At 41.8% G+C, this 27,170-nt stretch overlaps 1 protein-coding gene across 3 annotated transcripts; it reads left to right on the top strand.

Annotated features, from left to right (window-relative positions):
• Position 1: 1 nt before the first annotated feature.
• On the top strand, positions 2-21,843 carry rnaseh1 (ribonuclease H1). Of its 3 annotated transcripts, none has more exons than XR_014869328.1 (9): positions 2-482; positions 4,161-4,285; positions 5,272-5,466; positions 5,568-5,667; positions 5,808-5,862; positions 6,541-6,625; positions 6,735-6,859; positions 10,210-10,608; positions 10,701-21,843. XR_014869328.1 is itself a non-coding variant. In XM_085132697.1 (9 exons), the coding sequence occupies exons 2-9, from the start codon at positions 418-420 to the stop codon at positions 10,324-10,326; spliced, it is 867 nt and encodes a 288-aa protein (XP_084988823.1). In that variant the 5' UTR covers positions 2-240; positions 381-417; the 3' UTR covers positions 10,327-21,843. The 3 variants fall into 3 exon arrangements, 2 of the variants coding, with proteins under 2 accessions (XP_084988823.1, XP_084988822.1); XM_085132697.1 differs by having other exon boundaries at positions 2-240; positions 381-482; positions 10,210-21,843; XM_085132696.1 differs by having other exon boundaries at positions 2-240; positions 338-482; positions 10,210-21,843.
• The last annotated feature ends 5,327 nt before the right edge of the window (positions 21,844-27,170 follow it).

Here is a 27,170-nt window from a genome sequence, read left to right as displayed (position 1 = left end):
GTAGAAAACAGTTGGGGAAACTGCAGGCAGATTATTGCAGTGCGTTTAGACTGATTTTTGTTCGATTTTGTTTACTGCAACATTATCAGATAGGGATATACGGCTATAGGGAAACTAAGATGACTGCAAGACTTATTAGACTGGTGTTAAATATATAAGGAATACCTTTTTGGGCTTTTTCGGGTTTAGCTTTCCCGGACATCTGTACACCTGGCTGCTAATTTGGTCCCATATTTCAAGGTTTTATGTCAAACCACGCCTTCACTACTCAAATCTATTGACATTTGAATGTATCCGAGTTAATATCACGATGCTAGCCACCTTTGTCCCCCCGCAGTGTGTTGGCAGACAGTGATGTTTAGGCTGACTGGTCTTTTCAGAGTTGCATGCAGGACCTTTTGTAGCGCAGCTGACGACATGGCGAAAGGGAAGTTTTTCTACGCAGTTAGGAAAGGACACAAAACGGGAGTCTACACTTCATGGTGAGACCGCACACATCTCAATGCCTGCACATTTGTTTTTAAGAAAATCAATGTTATTGGCTATTCAAATTGTATGTTCTTTCAGTGAGAGTGAGTGGATGCCAGCTTCCGTTCAGATGCACGAAGATTTCTTTTTCTTCTTGAGCTACAGTAAAACAACCCACCGGGTTTAAGATCATATCAATGTTTCCCTGTCAGTACATCCCACACTTTAATTCGGCATGGAAGCATAACATACACGGCTCCGTTTTCTCAGTTTTTCAGGTGCTTAGCCTTCAAACTGTTAAATGTATTTCCGCCATTAATGTGGCTTTGTGAGTAGGAGGGCCTAAAATTGATTTATTCTTACATAACTAGAAATGTAGTATGTCTTTGGTTTGTTTATATTACAAATAAATACAAATAAAATAAACAACACGCCAGGACCAGACCGGTGAAACTCCACCTTCTGTTAGTGCACAGAAGTTTAACTACACATTTAATCGTCAAAGGAGCTTGCAAAGAAAAGCGTCTGGACTTCTTTAAGTTACTTGAAGACGTTTCACCTCTCATCCGAGAGGCTTCTTCAGTTCTAAGGTCAAATGGTGGAGAGTCCCAGATATAAACCTGGTGGGAGTGTCCCCCCACAGAGGGACAAAAGGACCCCCTGATGATCCTCTAATCGCCTGAGCCAAGGTGTGGAACTGGGTGTGGGTCCCAATCAGCCAGAGTTTCGGGTGAGTTCATTGTGAAACCTGGCCCCACCTTATCATGCGAATTCCTGAGGTCAGATGGCCCAGGATGTGAGTGGGCGTTAAGGCGTCTGGGAAGGGATCTCAAAACTGGATTATAGATGGCAGAGAGTTGGTGTCGTAAACCACCGCCTCTGTTCAAAGATGGTCGCTCACAGTGGACATAGATGGCTTCTTTCACTCCTCTTTCAAACCATCTGTCCTCTCTGTCCAAAATGTGAACATTGGCATCCTCGAAAGAGTGTCCTTTATCCTTAAGATGCAGATGGACAGCTGAGTCTTGTCCTGTGGAGGTGGCTCTTCTGTGTTGTGCCATGCGCTTGTGAAGTGGCTGTTTGGTCTCTCCAATGTAGAGGTTTGGGCATTCCTCGCTGCACTGTACGGCATACACCACATTGTTAAGTCTGTGTTTTGGCGTTTTGTCTTTCGAGTGAACCAGTTTTTGTCTGAGTGTGTTGCTGGGTCTGAAGTACACCGGGATGTCATGCTTGCAGAAAACCCTCCTGAGTTTCTCTGATACACCGGCTACATAGGGGATGACAATGTTGTTGCGTCTGTCCTTCTTATCCTCCCTCGCTGGTGTCTGATCTTCTTTTCTGTGCCTCTTTGCTGACTTTAAGAATGCCCATTTAGGATAGCCGCACGTTTTGAGTGCTTCCTTTACATGTGTGTGTTCCTTCTTTTTCCCTTCAGGCTTAGAGGGAACATGTTCTGCCCGGTGGTGTAGGGTCCTAATTACTCCAAGTCTGTGTTCCAGAGGGTGATGGGAGTCAAACAGGAGGTACTGGTCCGTGTGTGTGGGCTTCCGGTAAACTTCGATGTTGAGGTTGCCATTCTCTTCAATGTGCACAGCGCAGTCCAGGAAAGGCAAACAGTCGTCCTTTGTGTCTTCCCTGGTGAACTTGATGTTTTTATCCACAGCGTTGATGTGCGCAGTGAAGGATTCCACTTCTTGTGTCTTGATTTTGACCCAGGTGTCGTCTACATATCTGTACCAGTGGCTTCCTTTGAAAGAGCCAAGAGCCTTCCTTTCCACTTCCTCCATGTAAAGGTTGGCTACAATAGGTGACACGGGGGAGCCCATGGCACAGCCATGTTTTTGTCTGTAATAGCCTTCGTTGTATTTGAAATATGTAGTGGTGAGGCAGAGGTCTAACAGTGTGCAAATCTGATCGGGTGTGAAGTTGGTCCTGTCCTCCAAGGAGTTGTCTTCTTGTAGTCGTTTTCTGACAGTCTCCACTGCCCCCGTGGTGGGTATGCACGTGAAGAGAGAGACTACATCAAAGGACACCATGGTTTCATCTGGATCCAGGGTAAGTTTCTGGACCTTGTCAGTGAAGTCGGTGGAGTTCTTGATGTGGTGTGGGGTGTTCCCCACGAGAGGAGCAAGGATGGTAGCAAGGTGTTTTGCAATGTTATAAGTGGCTGAGTTTATGCTACTGACTATGGGTCTGAGTGGGACAGCTTCCTTGTGGATTTTTGGAAGTCCATAAATGCAGGGTATGGCATCCCCTGGGTAAAGGCGGTGATAAGTAAGGCGGTCAATGATTTTGTCCTTTTCCAAGTCTTGAAGGCAAGCTATAACTTTCTTTTTGTAGCTGCTTGTGGGTCTCGCTTTAAGGCTTCGTAGGTATTGTTGTCACTGAGGAGAGTAGTGATCTTTGTATGGTAATCTGTAGTGTTTAGGACCACGGTGCATCTTCCCTTATCCGCTGGTAAAACAGTGATGTTGTGGTCTTTGCTCAGGGAAGCAACGGCCTTCTTTTCCTGTATTGTGAGGTTGGACGGAGGGACTTTGGCACTGGAGAGGGTGGCTGAGACTTTCATCCTGATTTGCTCTGCTTCTGTCTGTGATAATTTATTAATCCGTATGGCAGATTCTGTGGCTGTGATGAGGTCCACTATGGGCAACTGTTGTGGAGAAATGGCAAAATTGAGACCTTTGGCTAATACTCTCTTTTCAGGTTCAGTGAGATTCCTGTCTGAAAAGTTCTTAACCCATTTCTCCTGACTGTCTTCAGGTGTGTTTTCTTCTATGGGTTGTGTAGGTTCAGATTCAGAATGAGGAGTGTGTGTTTTTGAAAGCAAGGTGTGAAATTTCCTGCGTTGTCTTTCTTTTCCTTTCGAGTGTTGGGCCCGCTGAGCCTTGTCCACAAACTTGTAAACCTCTTCTAAGATTGGAGAGGGTAGAAGGGTTTCCAGTTCCTGCAGAGTCTGGCTCCTGTAGAGCCAGACTGCAGAGTTCCTGCAGAGCCAGACTCTGCAGGAACTGGAACTGGGGACACTCCCACCAGGTTTATATCTGGGACTCTCCACCATTTGACCTTAGAACTGAAGAAGCCTCTCGGACGAGAGGTGAAACGTCTTCAAGTAACTTAAAGAAGTCCAGACGCTTTTCTTTGCAAGCTCTTTTGACTACGATGACCTGGATGACTGAGAACCTTCACAGATACACATTTAATCTTTGAGAAAAGAAACTTTGGACCTATTGTTACAAGAAGGGAACATTTTTGTTATTGTTTTTCTGTTACTTAATTAGTTTAATGTACCGTAAATGGTAGGAAACAGTCAAAAGTTAAAACACAGTTAAAGTCATCCTCCAAAGCTGCCCACTGGGCCGGTTTGGAGTCTGCCCTAGATGTTTTCTCTCATTTCAGACCATTTTGAATGCTGGAAATTCAGAAATCAGTAGTTTCTGAAATATTCAGGCCAGTGTGTCTGCCACCAAAAATCACTGCCATGTTCAGTGTCACTTAAATTCTCTTTCTTCCTCATTCCAGTGGCTCAGTTTGAACTTCAGTGGGTCATCTTGACCATGTCTATGTGCCTGAATGGATTGAGTTGCAGTTGAAAAGGTGTATCATTAAAGTGTCCGGAGGGGAGAATGAAGACATCTCAAGATTTTTATTCTCCTGATTTTTTACTTTTTATTTTTTTTGTCATTTAGGGACGAGTGTAAGAGCCAAGTGGACAAATTTCCTTCTGCCTCCTTTAAGAAGTTTGCCTCAGAGCGAGATGCCTGGGCATTCGTCAGAGGGATCGAGCCTTCTGCAGTTCCAGACGTGAAGAAAGGTGAATATTTTCTAATTTTATACTCTTCAAATACACACGAGAAACTATGATTACTTGGAGGTGGGATTGAGGCTGAATTCGGAGCATCTTGGTATGGAAATGGCCGTCAGTTTGGAATCCAAGAATATGTTAAAACCCTCTACTGCATGACTTTTTTTTTTTTTTTGGGAAAAAAATATTTCTCCCTATTTTGGGGGAGCTTTAGATTCAGGGACCTGATTCAGGGATCCACTCCTCTACTTCACTGTCACTTCCTGAAAGCTCACTGTCCTCACTTTCTGAGGACAGAAAGTGCACATCCCCTTGGTTTCCTTCCATAAAAGGTATTTACATCCATGTCCATGTAATTATGAGTAGATTGTAAAGTAAAAAAACATTGACTATAATCATATAAATGCACACAAACACATCTCTACACACATATAATGCTAATGCATTATATTGCCTGGAAAAAAAACAACTGCGCTAACTGCACAGTGTTGCCTTGAGGCAATGAAAGAAAATTAACAGTTTTACTGTATAAATAAAATTTAAAAAGTAGAACAATCAAATATGCTTCTTAACATATTCATGCACATGCAAGTATTTTTTTTTATATTCATTTATTTCACTATAAGCATGTAAAATAGTGATCTTTATCTTGCCTCCTAATGAAGATATCTCTCATGTAGTGCAGCTTGCAGAAAGGGGTTTTTATTGGAAAGAGATGTGCCTGGTAGCATTATTTGGAAAAAAGTTTTTTTGTTTTTTTTTTGTTCGTTTTTTTTTTTTTTTTTTGAAGGGCCAGTGTGAGGCATGAAAATGTGGTTTGTTGACTCAGGGCAATGCTATGCAGTAGAGGGTTAACCAAGCCACTGTGTCTGTTTGAGGTGGTAATACAGCATGCAGGTCTGGATTCACACAAAGCTCACAGGTGATTTTAAGTGGAGAATCAGGTACTTGCTGCACACTGTTCTTGATGAACGTCTTGTGTTTGTGGCTTTCAGTAACTCAGAGCGTGGAGTCTGATGTCACTCTGCTTCCTAAACGAGGCCCGGAGCCGCTCGAGTACATCCCTCTTGGCAAAAAGAGATGTCACTCGGAGGAGGAGGCGGGGCACCAGCCCAAACGAGTTAAGCCATCAGAAAGCTCGACATCACAAAACTCATCATCAGAGAGCTCGGACGGATTCACGTACATGGGTGAGATGTGCTACATACAGAAATATTTAAATGTAAAATGTAGAAAATGGAAGCAATAAAACTTGAATTCCAGTCTGAACTGTTCTGCGTTCTCCGTACAGGTGACGCCGTGGTCGTTTACACTGATGGCTGCTGCTCAAGAAACGGACAGAGCGGAGCACAGGCCGGCATCGGGGTCTACTGGGGATGCAACAACCCGCTGTGAGAATATGTGCATGTGCTACAACAAGCATGTTTTAAACAGTTCCTAAAATCTGCTCAGTCTAAGCCTCCATAGTGAAAGTCTTAATTGCATAAATGGATGGATCGGTTTCTCACATTTGTTACCTCTGGCTTTATAGAAATGTTGCAGAGAGGCTGCAGGGAAGGCAGACCAACCAGCGTGCAGAGATACAAGTAAGATTTACATCTCAGCATGAGAGTTTCTGTCTTAAAAGTCCAGTTTAATGCTCAGTGTTAACTCTGCAGGGCTGGACTTAAACAGTACTTTTTAACACTTACATGGGGTGATTTTCATTCTGTTGCTTTAGAATCTTTTTAAAGGGACCACCATGACACCCTTTTTTCCTTTTGTGAGATGTTGTGTAAAGAGAAATAAAAGAAGAGCACTTCAATTTGCCAGTTATTGTTGTGCTTTAATATATTTTAATGGGAAGTATGTTTCTTGGGTGTCGGGTAAAATCTACCTGACATTAGTGATAGTGTTATAAAACTGCACGTTAATGTGTTAGGGTTAAAGAGAGGAGAGGCTGAGGCAATTTCAACCAGTTTAAACTACTGAGGGCCAGCATGTAAAGAGGCTTATTAAATGTACAGCAAATACAAAGAAGCGCCACCTGATAGTTGCGCCACGGTCATAGTTGGAACAAAACTAAAAATGGCACCACGAGAATGAAGGTTTTAGACTCACCTTCTGAAAGGTTTCCTGAGGGAGCAGATATGTAAATGTACCTATTTATTGGAAAGAATAGCAAGATGCAGGCCTGTAAATGCCTGTTTGTTATTTTATGCTTTGATTTTTCTCTACAAGCTTTAAAGCATAACTAACTGTCGTCTCTGCTCTCACTGCACCAGGCGGCCTGCAGAGCGCTGGAACAGGCCAAACAGAATAACATCAAGAAACTCATTTTATACACCGACAGCAAGTTTACGATAAACGGTGAGTCACAAACTCGAGTCATGCTGCAGTCACGTTACCACTCAGATTTCAGCTTTTGAATTTCCCACTGAATGGGTAAAGGTTTTTCTTTTCTTTTTCCTTCATGCAGGTGTGACCAGCTGGGTGAAGAACTGGAAGCTGAACAGCTGGAGGTTGAAATCTGGAGATCAGGTTACCAACAAAGACGACTTTGTGAAACTGGACAGGCTGAATGGACAGGTGGAGGTGGTCTGGGTAAGTATCAGTGTTTCTTTGCGGACGGGGTCTTTAGATTCATGCAGGTCAGAAGTAAACAATGTTTTTACATTTACCGCAGGAGTCTTTTTGCAGTCAACCGCCCCCTGCTGGGGAGGTGATAAATCTGTCCATGGCCACATGGGGGCACTGAAGGCTGAGTACAGTCAGACAGCGCAAGCAGCCGAACAGCTTTCCTCAGAGGCTAAAACTGTATATATCAAAGGGACAGTTTCAGTGGATTACTTGGATTAAGATGATTATGTTTTGTTTTCTGAAATCTTATGCTTTTGATAAGCAGATGAAGTGTTACATATCCAAATAATTTTCCTATTTCAAACGTCTTCAAAAAAGAAAAATCTGAGCATTCGGCTGAAGACAGGTTCAGTGTTCCTGTTTCATTTTGTTTGCGCGTTAGATTCATAATTCAGAAAAATATCTTAAATTTTTATTCTTTTAATCAGCTCTGAATGATAAACATTTTAAATGATAGAAACTCCCTGGTTTGTTAAGAAGACTAAGTGTTCGACAAGTACACATTTGATACTAAAATATGCTAATGTTTCTTTCATTAGTACTAATTAAATGTGCTAATTTGCATAAATGTTGAATAAACAACAACATTTTATTCAGACTAGTCTCACAAATGTGTAAAAGGTTCCTGCACTGCATCACCTTTTTGTTCTTTGGTTTTAAAAAAAAAAAGTAATTTTATTCCTCTTGCTGCTGGATCATCTGGGTTTTTATTTTAATTGTACAAAGTCAGGCTGACACAAGGTTGACTGTCACTTAATTTCTGATTCAATTATTCGAATGCTTAAAAATGTAAAATATACGTTAAAATAAGGGTCCACAAATAAATCGTGAATGCCAGAAAGATTACGAAAGGGTTCAGATGTATCGTGAGCAGTGTTGGGACTAACGCGTTATTAAGTAACGCGTTACAGTAACTACGTTAATATTGTGGTAACGAGCACGGTAACTAGTTATTATGCCAAAATCAGGAACGCGTTAGTCGTTACTGGGATTTAGATAGGCTTGTTACTTGTTACTTCGTGTGGTGGCTATCGCGGAGCTTCCACAGATTCTGTAACATTAGCAAGTGGTGGAGGCCAGCAGGTGGAGGAGGGATAGGGGATGAAGGAAAAGAGACCCGAGGCGGCCGCCGGTCCAAGTGTGAACTGAACTTCAGGTAAGAAGTTATGACCTGCAGTCTATCTGGGTCAGATATAAACCAAGTTTAGGTGGAGTTTATTTTCGTTATTCTGACTTTTTCCGTACTGCGTACTAGCTAGCATGACGGAGTTTCTATACAGCTGGGTGGGTGCTATGAAGTTAATGATGTTGAACTTTATTTTGTTCATAAGTTATTAGAGTTGCCAACCGTCCCGTCTGGTATTCAGAGAAAATATTACGCATTTCTTATTGAGGTGAAAAGGAACAGTTTGTCCCGTAATTCAGCTACAATGAAAAAGGCACAAAGCTGGAGTTATTCTGTGTCTTTGCTGCACAGCTGCCTCTTCTTCTTTCATTCTCCCCCCTCCCTCTCCCGTTTCTACTTCAATCATGAAAACTGATCAATGATCAGCTGATCAGCTCTCTTGTTTGTTTATCGCCCACTTTGCGCCAGAAAGAGGAAACCAGCCGATGTCGCGCTAAACAACAGCGGCACGTTTAAGCTTGATCAGCTGTTGTTAGAATTTATTTAATATTAATTTCTAGTATCAGCTGATGTTTGCTGGAGCCACAGCTGCAAAAAATCTGCTGGTCATGATATCGGTTTGGTTATCTGGTGAGAGGGAAACATGAAGATGAAACCAGGAGATGTCCTTACTGAATCATCAGAGCTGAACAGGTGATGGAGAAACAGGTTTACCTTTTAGGTGACATGAATGAGTTGAAGGGAAGTTATGAACTGTTTCTGAGAGACAAATAACACCAGGATCCTTTTTTATGTAGCTGACAGCTGGTAACTGTGCAGGTGCGGATCTAGCAAAGTTTTGCCAGGGGGGCCAGGTAGGGCATTAACAAGGAGGGGGGGGGGGCACAAAGAAATACTTTTCTTTCTTATTCTCATTTAAAATGTCTGGCTTTTAAAAAATAATTATCTAAATCTTACAACAAAGGATTGATAGATTGATGCATATATACCATCAAAACAGTGAACATCACTGTCACAACAGCGTTTGTTTTCATTCAAAGGCTTTATGATTTTTCCTATAACGGTGGGCCAGTCTCTAGTCAAAATGCCCGGGCCGATTTTTTTTGTCCCAGTCCAGCCCTGTATGCAGCTCATCTGCAGTCTGGTGTTACCTACATCTTCCTATTCAGAAGGCAGAATTTCTGAGTTCTGAGTACACTCAAAAGCACCACGACTGCAGTTTTTGTGTTGGATGTAAAAGGCGCACATGACGCTGTGACGTAGGCTAGAATCATGGCAGCGGTCAATGACGGTCCAGGCGTGGGATTTCTCTCGTGGAAATATGCACATTATCTTTTCCTTTCTATTGGTAGGTGGCACAGTGCACGTGTGGCAAGTAAGCAAGCTAGAAGACTGTAAAAGTTATGGAAGCAACACATTAACAAGAGAATTCTGAGTAAAACCAAAGTTACTTTCCCTAGTAACTAGTTACTTTGAAAGTAACGAGTAACTTGAAGTAACTGAGTTACTTTTGATAGAAGTAACTAGTAATGTAACTAAGTTACTATTTTAAAGTAACTTACCCAACACTGATCGTGAGGGAAGAATTAAACCCCCTCCGTCCAAATTAGGCCCAAAAAAGGTGGATATTCAGGGGTTTTTTTGATGGTGAAGCCAGAGAAATTCAGCATTTTCTGCTTGGAAAATTTAACTTAAAATGATGAGCTCATTATTACATTTTTCTCTTCACTTCTGGTGGATTGTTTTGATGTGCTCTACCAAACAGAAAGGTAGTCCAATCTGGAAACGGTGTGACAGGTTCAATTTAAAAGTAACAGTCAGAGGAAAGCATCAGCAGTATTGTTAATGCCTTATCTGATGGATGAACCGGTAATGGTAAAAACAGCCTGTTTTGAAGGTTGTAGGTATCAGGATGTAATGAAAAATCTTCTGGTCATTTGCAGGTCTTAATGATTTAAATGTGATGTGTAAACCTGTGATGAGCACCCCATGATTTAGCAGCAATAATTTGAAGTGATCATCTACTGTGACTGCATTACAGGCCGCAGTACTAAACAGTCTTAGTGCTGCATAGTACAGCCATATCCAATCATTTGTTTAATGCTCAGTAAGCGTCCAAGTGATTGATTATTAGTTGTTATTTTCATGTTTTTATACTTACTTGTCTGCCCTTCTGGTCCTCCTCCAGATGCACATTCCAGGTCACGCTGGCTACAGAGGCAATGAGGAGGCTGACAGACTGTCGAGAGAAGGAGCGGCAAAGCCTCTGCAACCAGAGCACAAAGAAAAAGACGAGCACCTTTAAAGAAATCTGCTGCAGGACTGTTTAATGCTCTTCTTTGGTTCTTTAGCTTTGAAACAAACCTTTGAGAGGTTTGTGTTTCTTGTCCGTGCCAGTTGTGACTGTACCGAAGCTTGAAGGTTGCAGAGAGTCTGCACGCTCATCCTTTTTCCTTTTTTTTGTGTTGAATGTAAATTTTGATTTGTTTTGGGTCTGAATAAAGATTTTAAGTTTCACCTGTTGTTTCCTGTGAAGTAGCAAGAAGTGAGAAGACAGTTCTTGTGTCCAAGAAGTTGAGGAAATCAGGTGAGCTCAAAAAGGTTAAGGAGATGAAGACATGTTGATGAGAAACTTGGACGATGTTTTTAGTTTATTCTGTCTCGTTGTAATCCCCGCAGCCCTCCAGCAGGAGGCGCTCCAGGTCGTCATTCGAACACAGACAAGGGCTCCTGAGGATTTGGGGTTTATTTAAGGATCTCCTCGTGAGCTGATTGACACATTTTGATGAACGTCGTCCCAAACACGCCAGTGCTTGGGGAATATTGTTTTCAAATCACATGTAAGTAAAGTTTATTACAGTGAAACTGAAATGAGAACGAAGGCGTTTGAGATCAGCGTCTGAATCCTGAAAATCCTGTTGCTCTGTCACAAAATTAAACTGGGAGATGTCTACTCCCAGTCTGACAAACCAGTAATCATTATCACATTATACAGTATTAACTCTCCTTATAGGCAGCTTATCAGAGTAATCCTTGTTTCCTGGACTGAAGATGTACATTTATTTCAGTTTTCTAAAATAAAGTTTTATTGTGAAAAACACCTTCACTACATTAGCAGCAGGTAAATTCCCTTCAGAGGAACCTCTGACATACTGCTGAGGGCAAACACGAAACCTCCCAGAGACTGAAAGAGACACGGCGCATTAACAAGTTTATTTTATTTAAAAAAGGACACACGTTAATTAAATTGAACGCTTAGTCATGCAGGTTCAGTTTAATCTGCAGGTTGGTGGCATTTATAAAGGGTAAAAGAAAAGCAAAGATGAAGAAGTCAAAAGAACATCATTGATAGAAGCATAATAAACATCATTAAAGGCCACTTATAAAGCTCACAAGCACAAAAACACATGAACCTGATTACAAAGATGTATAAGACAGTGTTTGTCTTTAAAGACTTGGACACTGCAGAGACGGGCATCAGCTTTCAAAACAATTGAGCCGTTATTGTAAAAGAAACAGGAATCCTAAATAGGAGCATAAATGATGAAAGGAAGAACTAACAGCTGACAAGGAGGAAGGGCAGAACTGTCTCCCTTTATTGCTTAAAATGTACATTCTCAGTTAATCTCCTCACATCTTAGCCTTCCTGTAGTCCACCAGAAAGGAGTCAAAGCAACAGGCATTTAACTTAATGAGGCATCCTTCTTTCAGAGCCTCATTTTAAACCAGCTAAGTAGCCCAACTAAATCTTTATGTCTCAGATGGAGCAACAGCTTTTTGGAAGGGACAAATATAAGCTAAATAATCAAAAATCTCCAAGGCACTCTCTTTTTATATGAAATTATATTTCCTTAAGCTCATGGCATCATTATACTCAACCTAAAACTCCGACTCGTTTAGACACACACACACACACACACACACACACCTGGGAGAAAATGGACTCCATGAACACACCGACTATTTTCCAGTTGGTGCTCTACCAGTAGGAAACTTCCATTTATGTGAGAGTGGAAAATTCCACCAGGAAAACTCCACCAATAGGAGGAGTCTTCAATATCCTACAATTAACCAAAATGAATCAACTTCAATGCAAATCAGATGAGAAAAACAAAACACAGATAACATAAATGTTATAACAAAGAAATAAAATCTTAGTCCTCATTTACTGTAAGTTGGGGTATTCAGTAGTTTCCTTTTGGTTAAGATGCCTTTTTCTTCAAGATGTGGTCAATTCCAAGTGTTTATATTATAAAAGTCCAGGTAGTGCTTGGAGGTTATTAATGTTACCTGTGCCTATAGGATATTTTATATTCCCAAATAAAACAGTGATTTAACTAAACATGTGCTGCTTAAAGAGTCCTTCTCCTGTATTTTCCAGCCGTGCTGTGGCATATTTATATACTTACAGGTGACCTCCCCCTCTGAGGATACACTTGTGCCTCCTTGATTATATCTCCTCCGTCCTCCAGATGCTTTTTAACAATTGAGACGCACTGAGACTGATTTACGTGTCATAAGCAGGAAAACGGAGCAGACGAGGAGCCACAAATTAGAAAAATGAGAAAGGCGATTGGACACAATTGAAGCTAACGAGGGCAGGGGAGCAAATCAAAGGAGAGAAAACTGACACAGGTAGAAACAATCAGGAAATCAGAGCGACGAAGACAGGAAGTCAAGCCGCATATTATCCAATTCAATTCAATTCAATTCAATTTTATTTATATAGCGCCAAATCACAACAAAAGTCGCCTCAAGGCGCTTCATAGATACAGAGAAAAGCCCAACAATCATATGACCCCCTATGAGCAAGCACTTTGGCGACAGTGGGAAGGAAAAACTCCCTTTTAACAGGAAGAAACCTCCGGCAGAACCAGGCTCAGGGAGGGGCGGCCATCTGCTGCGACCGGTTGGGGTGAGAGAAGGAAGACAGGATAAAAGACATGCTGTGGAAGAGAGACAGAGGTTAATAACAGATATGATTCAATACAGAGAGGTCTGTTAATACATAGTGAGCGAGAAAGGTGACTGGAAAGGAAAAACTCAATGCATCATGGGAATCCCCCGGCAGCCTACATCTATTGCAGCATAACTAAGGGAGGATTCAGGGTCACCTGGTCCAGCCCTAACTATATGCTTTAGAAGGGTAAAACTAACCTGTCTCACGACGGTCTATTACAAATGTTTGACTGTTTGACAATTACAAATGTTTGACTGTGAATTTAGTACATAGGTCTTTTTATATTTTTATTACTTAACTTGGCAGGAGTTACATATGGTCATATTAACCAATTATAAAGTGCTAACCTGAGGCTGCACCTGCTGAAATTTCAGTTTCCAGTATTTCCATTCCAGCGTGCAGTCTCTTTAATATGCCATGTTGTTGTATGCATCGCTGCTGATAGGTTAACTCTTCATACATGCTCACAGAATGAGATTAAACTACTATGTTGTTACCACAGTGAAAAGTTGTTCACTTGTGTCCCTTAAATTGATCTAGTCCTTTCGATATTTGGTGTAAGCACCCTTTAAACTCTTGACATCGATGATGACCGCTAACCCTGCAAGTAAAGCCAGAGCTCCGCAGAGGTTTGAATCACAAAAGATGCACCTCCGAATCGAAGGATTTAGCCATGCACCCAGTCTTTTATTTTGGAAATTGACAAGCTTCTCTGTGCAAGTCCTGTGTCAGGGTTCCTGACCTCCTCATCTGGTCTGTGCAGCCCGACAAGCCTCAAAAATAGACACGGCTATATTTTAAGTGAAGCTCAGTGAATCAGATGCTTAAAACATTCCTGGTGGAATGACAAACACTGTCTTGAGGAGGTGACAGCATTGGAGCTGGAACGTGGTCCAGCATGTGGGATGTTCTCGTGATAACCCTTTGCAATCAGAACATGGAATTTATTATTTATTTAAATTGTGCTTCCAAATATTAGGAATCAGTGGGCAAAAAATTGACATTTTAACTGACACACCTCAAAAAATAATGAAATTCTTTCCATGCGAGTCCTGTTTCATTTTCTTTAAGACATGGGCTTGGGTTTGTGACCTCACAGGGTTCAAAATGACACTTGGTTGCAGTTGGCAGAATTGTTGTTTTGAACATTTTGGAAAACCCATCTGAATGTCTTCTTCTTCTCCATGAGGCCTAAACCTTCTGCTGCAGGACTTGTTGTTCTTCTCATGGATGAAGTTAGTTCCTCATCTGCAGCTGCTTCAGAAGGAATTCAGAGCCAATCAGACGCCTCCCTGATATTATTGGATAAAAAATGGAAACATCTTGTAGGCCCAAAACTTCTGCACACACCGAGAAAAGCTTTGTTTCTCCAACACGGAGAAAGAGGAATTCGACTCATTTGTCCTTCCTCCTCCTCCTCCTCCATTCTCCTGCAGCCTTTCGATTGGTCGGTGTCGATGTTGGAAAAAGGACGGAGGCTCTGGGTTTCTCGCTCTGACCTCGACCGCTGCCTTCCGGCAAGCGTGGGGCACCACGACCCCGCCAGAGGCAGCCCAGTCTGAAAGAGAGTGCCTCTGAGGGTCAAAGGTCACCCCGCAGCAGCTTCACCTCCTCGTTGGCTGAGACTCGTTAGCACTCCTCCTCAACACATACATGCCTCCTTAGCAGAATGAGCTCTGGCATCGTTCCGCCGCTGCCCTGCTGGAGGGGAGGAAGACCAAACAAACTGCAAAGAAACTTAACTAACCAGACATTAGAAACATCCTGCTCACACTTCAGCTGGAGGTTTTGTCAATTTTTAGATCATCTGCTCTAAAATAAACCACAATGTTCTGCCGGGGTTGCAGAACTATCTGACACCGCAGACCGTCTGACACTGAGCGGGGGATGTTCGCTGAAGTGCTCGCAGTGCTGACGGGGAGAAAAGAAAACTTCACGCAGGCGTTCAGCCGCTTGACAGGAAATCAACCCGGTCTACGCCACTGCGTTAGCCAAGTCGCTCCATTCCAAGTAAAGTCTCACGAAGTTTGAGGCTTCGGAGTTAAGGTCCTGCTTTCGGTCGTGTGCAGGTTGACGAGGCTGCACCAAAGTTGCTTAGAGGTTAGAGCTAAAGTGTCTCACATGGTGCTACTCAGAGCTTTGCACACACACACATATAAATGATATAGCTCTACTCTGTCAGCAGGGGCAGTGTTGAGAATATTTATAATAACTGGCAATGTGGGCTGCTCGTGTCCATCTTCGTCCTGTTGCTGGTCCTTCGGCCACAAGCAGGGCGCAGCTAACTTCTTTCCACTGAAACGAAACACAGTGTTGGAAACAAGTGAAACTCTACTGCAGCAGCTGTCTGTGCTCCTCATGCAAGGTTTTTTGATCTTTTATTTAGCACCTTTTCCTCTTCGTGGAGAGCTCCGATGTGGTTCTTCTTCCCCGTTCAAGTAAACCTTTTAAGGCAGTCTACCAACGCAGAGCTACATTGGCTTTTTGGACTCTGTGCTCACTGAATTCCCATAACCCTTCCCTCCATGTAGCTGCTGAGCTACGAAAAATGGACATTAGTGCAGGACCAATAATTGCAAAGTTTATCCTTAAGTCACTAAAGTCATGTCTAAATGTTTGAGTCCATAAACACTGGGGTATTTTCATCTGTGAGCATCTGTGCTGCTGCTTAGCATTGGATACTTAATGGGCGTGTCGCAGTATGTGCTCTCCCTCTGCTACCACTGTGCAAACAACTGGCCGTGTCTCAATATGCGTACTTGTGTGTACTTGCGATCTCGTGGACTTGTGATACGTCATCAGCCGCAGACCAAGTACTGTTCCAATTTAAAGTATGCTCAAAATTGGTATAAATATCCCAGAACGCATGAGCTGCCGTACCTCCCGCTCTTTTCTAGAATCCAACGCATGCTTGGATACACAGACAGTGAATGGGAGATATGCACATTATGCTGTGGCTCATTTACAAACTGGTTTATGACATTAGTGAGACGGGGCTGGCAGTCGCAACTCGTCATTTTCAGCATGCAGGGTTTGTGTTCTGGAAGGTAAGTCAAGATTGACTGAGTCAAGTCAAAGTTTATTTCTAGCACATTTAAAATAACCTCAGCTGACCAAATTTTATTCATGCTATAAAATCACTAAATCAACAATAGAAATGCAGTAAAACACACAATAGAACATACATTTAAATTATAATTTTCTATTATATTCTGCTAATCTAGAAACGAATGCCATCAAGACTAAATATGTTTTTGGAAGTGTTTTGAAAATCACTGAGTGTCTGGGCAGCTCTTCTATGAAAAATTAGGGATGGACCCAGGAACATCCAAGTGCAGCTGGTTCATAGGTCCAAACAGTAAGCAAACTGCAGGATGAGAGCATGCCAGAGCCTCATATCTGAGTTAGTGAAGCCGTGGTAAGTCTGAGCTCATGTCAGGTGTAGCTGCTGTCATCCTCTGAGGTATTGTCAGAAATATCTGGGGTCATATCACTGGTTCCGGGTCTGATCACGGCTGAGCTCATGAGCCAGGCTCCTGCTCTGAAATGATTTCTTCCCCATCTCTCCAGTCACCGGCGCTTCCTTTTTCATCAGACATGAGGCAGAAGTGTAGCTCAGCACGGTGTCATCGGCGATCAGGGCACAGAAGGAGTCACAATCAAAGATGGTGAGATGTGAAGTGGCATCTGTTTCCATAACAGTTGCCTGTGTCCATCTCCCTCCACAGGAAGAAAATCCAATCCAGGGTAATTTTGAGGTGACTGGGGAATAGTTCTCGAGGTTAACTGAGCTCCGTGTGTCTGTTTTTGTTACCGTCAGTGATAACATACCACCCCCACATACCATATATACATACAATATATATTTTCCCCTTAAAAGGTTTCAGACCCACCGCACGTCCTGATCCCTATAATTCAAATCTTGTGGTCAACGTTTCTTAAAGATTTTTGTGGTTTTTATTGACTCTTCTGGTTTCCTAAGAGGAAGGCATTGGCCAAAGTCTCTCTCTGATTTGTTAAATAATTTGCTCCCATCGGGATCTGATTTTTTATTTCTTTTTTCGCTTTAACAAATCAAGCAAAGAGGCAGCTGCTCAGATTTTCCTCTCTGGGTAAATTTGTGCTAATCAATAAAATCAGAAAATACTCGAGGTCAAAACCCCGCCAGCTCTCAGCTCATTAAGACGCTAACACATTTATCTTTAAAAATAAAATCTCAATTTGTAGCGTTGTGCTGATGTCAATCAGTCATGCTGACATCAGCTTAATTCCAACTCTGGGCTCACAAATTTGAAACATAGTATGTAAATATATGTAGTCTGACCCTTTAGTCGTTGTGGCCATATGACCATGTGATGGTATTTTCTGGCAACAAAGGATACAAAGACTGCATTTCTCTGCTTTTAACGCTCGGATGGATGAATCTGTTGGTCAGCCAGATCACTGAACGCACCGACGGCCTCAGTCGGACTCTCTGTCTGATCAATTTTTCCTTCATACCCACCAATCAGTGGATCAGCTATTTGCAGTTTGGCAGGTTCCTGTCATCCGGGGCTTCATTATCTCGTCTCCCTGCTGATTTGCATCGTGGACAGAAACGTATGAATCAATCTGTGCCCTCGTGGAAAGTTTGGCAGGCTCAGCGCCCCTGCAGCCATCTCGGCGTTTGTAAAGTTTCACTCCAAAATGAGATTTCAAGCATTTCAAAATTATGACGCCCACTCTGATTAAAAAAAAGAAAAGAAGAAGAACCCAGATTCTGTCATGAAAGTAAAACTCATTATGGAAATACATTGAACTTATTGACTATTCATGGGATTTGCCTGCAAACGATGGGAAGTTTCCAGAAGGGTATCTGTGGTTTTTCAGATCCACAGAGGTAAATTTGTCATAAGTGATTATTTGTTTGGTGAGTGTATTACAGTCTGTGTTATTCCAGGAAAAAATATAGAGAGTAAAGTTACAGTAAATATCAGACTCTAATTTACCTGTAAGTGTCCTCTTCTGCATTTTTCTAATGCAACACAATTATAGCAATTAAAGGAAATCTTTATTTTGTATTGATCTGTGGCACAGGTGAGTGGTAGTTGACTCTCTTTTGCCTGTTCAGCAGGTGTGAATGTGAACATCTGTGTGTGTGTGTGTCAGACTCATACCCTGACCGGAAAAATTTGTTAAGAAGATGGATGAATGGGTTATTTTGTGTAGATAAAAAAATAATGAGCGCATTATGATGACCTCGAGGTTTTAAAAAAGCAGAACAAAAAGAAAAGAACCAAGTTTTGGAAAAAACATTTCAGAGAACACAAACAAAATTGTGTAAAACACAGTAACCAAACCTAAAATACGAATTTCTTATTGATGTTTTATATTTGAATTAATGTAATCAGTTGCATCAAGGTGCTTTGCATGCGTTATATTGGAGCTGTGGTAAAGATCCCACAGTAATGCAGATAAATCATCGTGTTTCATGTTCCCATGTTCCCATCATGTTCCCGAGTTTTTTCTGCAGTTTTGGAGGAGGTATTGCACCACTGAGGGAGGCTGCTGCCATCTGGATGTGCTGTTGCCATGAAGGTCTTACATGCACATGAAAGCCAGGATCCGAGGCTGACCAGCAAAACCATGTATTGTAATGAGATGGTCAGTGTTAATCGCTTCACCTGCCAGCGGTTTCAATCGATCGGCTGTACATTTGTGTGTTTTTTAAGGTTTCACATCCCTCAAAATGAAATAATATGCATGTAGCTGAGAACCAGAGTCTGAATAAAGAAATCAGACAGTATGAAGAGACGGACTATTGTGAAGGAAACTCCACTTTAATATAAAGAAATCCCTCAAGAAGTGAATAAGGACAAAATGCTCTTTTTAATATCTTTTACATGCACCAACAAAACTGCTTGTAAACGATTCAGTGAATACTGCAAGTCATCTCTGAGGGTACTACAACTTCTCCACTCTCTAATAATGATCAGGCTGTGTGCTTGTGGCCGAGGTCCAGCAAAAGACAGCACTTGTTCCCTACTCACTCGAGGGTCCCTTAACAGACTCATCATTCTTGCCTGCACACATGAACACTATCAGAGCCTCACAATCAATCAACACCATTAACATCATTAGGTTGCCATGACCTGGCCATGATAACATTTCTACCAGAACTTTCCTAACTCTTCTGATTATGAGATCTTACAATTGGAAATTTTAACAGGTCAAAGTAGGAAACTCACTGGTGTAAATAATAAAATTAATGATGACTGATTTGTATTTAATGTGCTGAACTGCTGGTCCAGTGTCAAACTTCAGGCTCCAGACTGTAAAACTTCAAAAAACATATGCAACATAAACTTAGGCAGGTACTCAGTGATATTAATGCCCACTGATTCAGTTCCTTTCTTGTTTATGTTTATGCTATGTCCTCCAGAGCACAGTCAGGATAACTCCTGAAGGACTCAACTGGATTTTCTTCTTTGCTGGAATCCTCCAGATTTGGTTTTGCACAGTTTACTTTCATCTTTGGATTTAATTCTTTTCTTTTTGTTTCCCCCCACCGTGGCATGACTTAACTTTGGCAACCATCAAACTGTGATCTTCTCACCTTTTTAGACTTTTAGATGCCATTAGGTCATTTCAAGAGCCATCTTTGAAACCCTATCACTGCGCAGCACGAGATTGCTGTTTCAGAGCTGCGACCAAACACATCACCGCTATTCTTTCATGCTGGTCATCTTTTATCTTGGACATACAAAAATTGCACACTATACACCGGACATCATGCAGTCCTAATTTCCAAACACACTCCAGTGTATGTTCAGCACACTGTGCGCTTGCAGGGCTGCCAGGCCTGTGTGACTAAACCAGCCAAATACTCAGAATTGTTTTCGGGCCGGAGCATTTCAGCATATTGTGTGTGCTTAGCCATGTTCGTGTGTGCGCTGATGTGGAATTGCTTTGGTAGAATTTGAGTATAAATACATGATATAATGTATAACATATTAAATTGATTCAACTTGCAGCCAATTTCCATGGGAAAAACTGTGCACATACCCAGGCAAAATTACAATATTTGACTGTTTCTGTGGCTCTTTGCTCAATGATGCTGGTGATGGTTTCATTCAGCAACATAAGATCACATACTGAACACCTCTAAGAGCTAATTTAAGCTTGTGGTCTGTTAGTTCAGTCCCATTACACCCTCAAACATCGTTTTCTTTGCACTCTTTACTGTCACCTTTTGTTGTACGTGATGAAAATTTAGCTAAGCTTATAATCTTGCTGATTTTGGCTTTAGTATGACCCCTTGTTATCCAGTTTTCTTTTTTAAAAAAAGAAAAAAAGCTAAAGCATTTACTGCAGGAAGCTCATTTAGATGTGAGCACAAATTAATAGTTTGAGTCCTTAATCAAGAAAAGTCATTTTTTTACAATACGTTACTTAATCACTTGCTAGAAAAAGTAATTTGTTACGCAATCAGTTGTATGACGTCTGTGTTACTCTGTAAAATGACCTGAAATGCATTGTCACATAATTGCCAGTCAACTATAAAAACCAAACACAAATCCCCGAGGACAGAAACAATCTCTCTTTTAGTTTTTAAGCACGAACAATACACTGACAACACAAAGCAAAGATCAAAACCAGCCACAAGAGACTTCAAAGTGTTCACCTCGGTGATTCTCTTTTACCATTTTCCTCCACCTGTGCAAGGGAAGAAAAAAGGAAACGTTCTGCTGCCCTTCCTGCAGATAACTAAAGAACTGCTGTAACAGTATTATTGTAACTGTAACATAAGTGCTGAATTTTGTGCAGTGACACATTAAATCGATCTATTTTCCTGTAATGAGTGCATTAATTTGACAGAAACAACAAACCGAAAATCATTAGCATGAAAAAACTGTTAGCCTCTGCTCCAGCTAACGACACCTGTGTAATGTGAACGCCGACTGCTCCCCCTGGTGGTGGCATGTTTTACAGCCCAAATAACACAACCTCATCGGCTTAGCTTGGCTGATAGCAACACAATAAACTCTAACTTTATTTAAAAACTGCTTAATTCTGCGTCAAAATCATAGCTGGTATAAATGGACATAGTGACTGTGATGTCATGATGTATGAAGCTATGAAGCCTCGAGCTTGGCGATGTTCACTTTGGTGTTTTGAAACCGAAGAGCACACCATGGATAATCATCCTCTGAATCTGAGAATGACCAGCATTTATGAAACTGAGTTAATGCTCAATATGACCTGAGAGCAGACGGAACAAAAAGGCAAAGGCGTCTCTTTTCAAATGTGGAAGCTACATCCATCTTTTACCCTGCTTTTATTTGCTCCAACAGAAGCAGTTTAACTGGCGTGAACAGCCTTCTCTGTTCAAGGCTGTGGCTCTTCATCCTCTTAAAAGCATATATTCATGTTTAAGTTAGCTCTGCACAGAGGAGTTACATGTTTGTACTGGATTTCTCAGCACAGTATATAAACTGAGCAGCCATTGTTAATACTCGTGCCTTTCTTACTGCAGCACGTCTAAACGTCTGCTGCGAGACGCTGCTGGAGGTGGCTGCTTGTTTTTGGTCTGTATAAAGAAGGAAAGTACGGGTCGTTTTCAGGCCCATGCAGGCCTCAGCACGGCTGAGGTGAGGCCAAGGTCGTCAGGGTGGAGGTGCTGCAGTGCCATCCATCAGCTGCCAAGGCTCCAATTATGCAGCAGAGTCCTAACCAAGCGTGAGATGTCATTACACAGATGGAGCTCTAGAGGAGAGAGAGTGAGTCTGCATCTGTTTGTCTGTCAGGCTGCATCAGTGTTCATCTGTGTGTGTGTGTGTGTGTGTGTGTGTGTGTGTGTGTGTGTGTGTGTGTGTACACATTCATTATCTGAGGCAGGATAGCTGGAAACAGTCTTGTCTATAGTATTCTTTATGTGTGAACAGATGCTTCCAGCTGTGGGCTGGCATATGATAATCTGTGTTGCTTTTTAATGTCACCTGTGAATTCTTAACATGATAGATGAATCTACCTCTGCATTACTTACCGCGCAGTAAAGACGTGCTCCACCAGGCTGTGTGTGCACAGTGTGTGGGCAGCTGTTGTCAACATTCAAACAGTGACAAGAGTTTGGTGTTTGGCAAACGTAAATCTCTGTGGACTTTCCGAGTCAGGCGCGAGCAACAGCAAAGTTAAAGCAACGCCAACAATTAGCTTGCTGACAATGACGTTTTAAGGGAGTCAAATTAAAAACAATGCTCCCCGACCTTCATCAAGAAAGTGTTTGTCTGTGATCTGTAGTGACCAGGTGAAGTAAATTCACCTAAGTAAAATTATAGTTACTTTAATATTTGTAATACATTTTCCTTTTCCTCTTTTTATAGTGTCACTATATTAAACATTTTAAACTCTATATTTATGCATTACTTAATTATTTTACTTGTACAGCGGTAATATATATATATATATATATATATAATTATGCATGTTTTTTTTAACATGGCGCCTTTTAAAAAGTAGAATTTAACTGCCAAACTGCAAAGCAGTGTCATTACGGTCATATTATTTATTTACTTATCAGTGTTTCTATGGAACAGGGGTGGAAGAACTCCAGGCCACAAAGGCCCATGTCCTGCAGGTTTTAGATCCAACACAGCTGATTTAAATGGCTAAATTACGTCCTCAACATGTCTTGAAGTTCTCGTGAGGTCTGGAAATGAACTAATCATTTGACCCATGGTGATATCTAAAACCTCCAGGACACCGGCCCTTATGGCCTGGAGTTTCCGGCGCCTGCTATAGACCTTTATGCACAGTACAGTATATGTAGATGTATATGATGGTATAAGACCTTTATGTACACCAAAATCAAGGTGCCAGTTCCTCTAGTGGCCACTTGAGGATGAGACGATGGAAATAGCTTTGAAGCCTCAGGATGAGTGTTTTCAGCATCATCATCATCATATTGGTTTCCAAAAAATGGATGTGATGATGTCATGAGATTGTCATTAGCTGAAGAAGATACGAAGGATGACCTCCATCTCGAACCACAGCATAACCAAGTGTTTGAATACATGACTTTTATATATAATAGGATCCAGAATGAGGGACTGAGCCCATAAACAGGTAAATGTCTACAGAGGTCATATCAGAAAGCTGTTTTCCCATAAACTTCTACAGGACCAGAAGCCTTTTTAAAACCTCAACTATTGCCATCTGGTGGCCTTCAGACCAAACAGTGAGTGGAAGTGAAACTTAAAAATCCACGATGGGGCTCAAACTCCAGTGTGCTGGTCAAAATTTGTGTTACTGGCTTGCACCAGTTGTTTCAGAGGGCAGGAACAAACAAACGTTGTCACTGTTTGGTTACAGGACTTATTAGGGGAAAGGGAGCAGTAATTGTGGATGAACATAAAAATAGTCCAGTGGAAAATTCCCCACTGTGACTCTCAGGAGGCTCTGAGGCGACCAAACGCTGAAACAGAAACACAAGATCAGAATTATCATGAAAAAGACTCGAAAAGGTTTTTACATCAGAGGAAAACACTCAGCTGTCTCCAGCATCAAGCACCAAACTCCCACTTTCACCTCCTCACCAAAACTGACTCATAAACTTCTTCTAATTGCTGCTTTCAGCGTTTGAACTCGGCACCGTGAGCGCCCAGCGTCCTCATTATGAGAAGAGGTGAATTGTGGGTAGAATCTGCGGGTGGTTTGACAGCCCGCTGTGAGCGCTGATGTTTCAAAATGCGGGAAACAGGAGGAGGGAGACGAAAGAGAGGACGGATGAGATGGAACAAAAAAAAGAGATTAGAATTGGGGGAAAAAAGCTGGCGAGGAGCGAGAAAAAAAAAGACGTGGGAAAGGAAGGAGATGACAGCGAGGGAATGGGTAGAGATTTGAGGAAACATACGGCAACGATAGACAGAAACAAAGAGAGGAGAAGGAGGGGGGAGAGGAACTTTGGGAGGACAAGGTGGATAAAACTGAGAAGAAAACCAGGTGGTAAAAATAAAGTGGATGAAGGGAGTGGAGACAAAGTAAGGAAAAGTACAGGCAGGTGAGGAAAAAAAAAAAAAAAGAGTAAATACGTGGTCACTTAGAAATGGCCCTGCGTGGTTTTCCAGTGATCATGTGTCTGGGAAGTTCTTATTTTGAAGTATTAACTAAGTTAACTTTCATCTCAATAGTCACCAGGACATTAAAACTGCATGTCTGGTGCTCCCTTGTCAGGGGTCGCCACAGCAGATCATCTGCCTCCGTCTCACCCAGTCACCAGCATCCCCTTCTTTTACACCAACCTCTGCATGAATCTTCTCTGTGGTCTCCCCCCTTCTTTTCCTGCCCAGGTGCTCTTCCGTCTTCAACATCCTTTGTTCGATATACCCACCATGCCTCCTCTGCACAAAACTGCATGCATGGAATAACAAGTCATATCTGATAAAACAACCTTATAAACACATGTGCTTTGGTCACCTTACAACAAGAATTAGCCGACTTTGACCCCTCCAAACATGATGTTTTAAAAAGCTTTTTTCTTCCCCGATAATCCAAGTACCATGTCTCTCTTCTATAATATCAGATAAAATGATGAGGTGATGACATTTATATCCAAAAAAAGTGAAAGGTTGCTTTTACCGTGACATCCAAATGTTCAGCAAAAAGACTTTTCTGGACATTCTGCAGAAATTCTTCCATGACTCAGTGACAAAATGGGATACTGTGACCATAGTTCATATTTGGTCAGATACTGACTTGGTGACACTAATCTTTATACTTTTGTGACTGCACAGCTCTTCTGTGCTGCTGGGTTGAATTTGTAGCTTTGAAGCGGATTTGAAGCACTGTCTGCTGTGTTTGTTTCCACTGGCCCAGCTTTGATTAAATATGTGGATTGTTTTTAGATTTTTCTATTAGCCTCTTGTGTACTCTGCATTGTCTCTCCACTGCAAAATTGCTTTAATACTAAAGCAGAAGAGCCTGAAATGTCTTTTTTTTTTAATGGCCAGCAGACCAACTCCATGGTTTGTAAAAACAAATGTGATTTGTATTGAAATCTACCAGAAAATCAATCTTTTGTATCCTTGGTCTGTGACTTCAGGAAACACTTTAGCTATTGGTTTATGGTCTCAATCAAAAGTCTCAAGTCTTTTTGAGTAAAGCATGACACTCATTTGTAAAACATGATCCCAATTAGAGTAAAAAAGCAGGATAATGTAGAGTATTTTTAAGGGCAGGCCTATCTTGTAATCGATGGACTGCAACTGCACAGTGTGTCCCTCGACTTGTCATTCAACTCTACTCTGCCCTTTTGATTCCTAGGTTAAGACAAAAAGAGGGTGATGGCAGAAAGACTCATGGGTGAGGTGCCTGTGGCTTTGTCCATCTTGTGCATACAGTGGGTGAGGGGGAGGGCACAAATCAGCCAGAAGTTAGGTATTTCTTTAAATATACAACTCTCTGCAGCGACAAATGGCAAGTCACTTGTTTGGATGTACGTTATTACTCTCCAGCTCTGCTCTCAGCTCTGCATGGGTTAGAAGTGGGACTGTGCGGGTACTGCAAGCTGCCTGGTGGCTGTTAAAATGCTGCTCAGGTCTGCAGCAGGCTGAGATCCAGTGAGACAGCCGGCAGCAAAAAGGCAGACAGCCTGAATCCCAAGCACACATCCTGCCTGCCTCAATGGAAAACATCTTCATCCACACAGCTCACCTGGCAGCAGGAATTTTGCAATCAGACTTTTTAGTTGGAGGCAAAATTATTGGAGGAAAGACAGGGCTGATGGGAAATGTGGTCTTAATTTAACCAAACACAACCAGCAACAATGCAGAGCGGCTCTTCGTCTGCTTCCGTAAAGGCCTGTGGTGTCTGCCACAGGCCTGCATATTTCTGCATAAATTAACTGATTTTTGGCTCATTTCTCCACTCGGCATCAAGTGTTTCACATAACTTGCTTGAGGGGGACCAGATCTTCCCAGTCATATGCAGTCATATGAAGAATTATTATTTCGTAGGCGTATTGTAATTGAATAAGAGGGAAAATATCTCCGCCGCTGTGTGAAATTTAGCTTCTTCTCCATCTGAAAGTGCCGTTAAAATACAAAAGGTGAAATATGGGGGGTTTCAGACTCCACCAGTGAGACTTAACAATAAATAAACAGTCTTCTTTTGAAGTTACACTCTGTTTTGAGTTTGATTTCGACTAATTGATCACAGAGTAATTTCCTGAGGTTGCTCTTTTACTCATCCAGTTAGCAAATCCCAAATAAGATGTGCTCTTAAAGCTGCTTCAGCCTGCCCAAAGTCGACTCTTTGAGTACATTGCATGGCAGTCTTACTTTTGACAGCAAACTTTCATTTATTGCCATAGTCTTTTGACTAAAACATCATAATTTAGGCATCCACATTTTTTAGTTTTAGTCACAGGGTTTACAAAGCATCTCATTTTTGTTGACATCAAATGCAAAATGTGTCCATATGTGAGCTGTTCTCTTCCTCAGAAACAGCAGCTTTTTGTCGCGTTTTCATGAAAAACAGGGAGCGTGGAAGTTAGATTTCCAGTGGCGGATCACTCTTACTACACAGGAGATTACTTCTGCTTGGAACTCGTCTCGCCTTTCTACACAAGTTCTGATTGGGTCTCATCTCTTCAGAATATTTTCGCAGTTATCATCTTGTTTTTGTCAGAAAAAATCATAGTTGTGCGTTGGTCCTACAAAGACCCTACAGAGTGTTGTCCACATGCTGCAGCTGTTTTCCACCAACATCGGCTACTGAGACGAGCAACCAGTCTGTGGGCGACTCTTGGGTTTTCTCTTGAGAGAAACTGAAGTTCTAACAGAGTAAAAAGTGAAAATCAATTGTTTAAAGCAATGAAATGTTTCTGTTATGCAAATAACTGAAAAACGTGTATGACTCAGGAGCGTAGTCTGTAACTGTAACTGTAATGTGTGTGTGATGTGAATGAAGCTCCTCCTTATCATGCCGTTTCTCACTCAGTGCCATATCTGTCGTCCCTGATGGCTGATCTGTCCCCGTGCTGGAGTCTTGCTGTTAATCTCCTCATGTCTAGCTTTCCATGTACACATGTGGAACGTCGAGGAGGTCTCAGAGCACAGCCATGCCACCAAATATAAATTACAGCAGATGGAAATGCTGATCTTATTTTGACTCACAGCCCTTGCTGATATTTATGGGGGTGAGGAAGTTAG

Source organism: Neolamprologus multifasciatus, chromosome 15, assembly GCF_963576455.1.
Source record: "Neolamprologus multifasciatus chromosome 15, fNeoMul1.2, whole genome shotgun sequence".
Taxonomy (NCBI): Eukaryota; Metazoa; Chordata; class Actinopteri; order Cichliformes; family Cichlidae; genus Neolamprologus; species Neolamprologus multifasciatus.
Note: the sequence above shows the minus strand (reverse complement) of the source record. Positions and strands in the feature narration are given on the sequence as shown.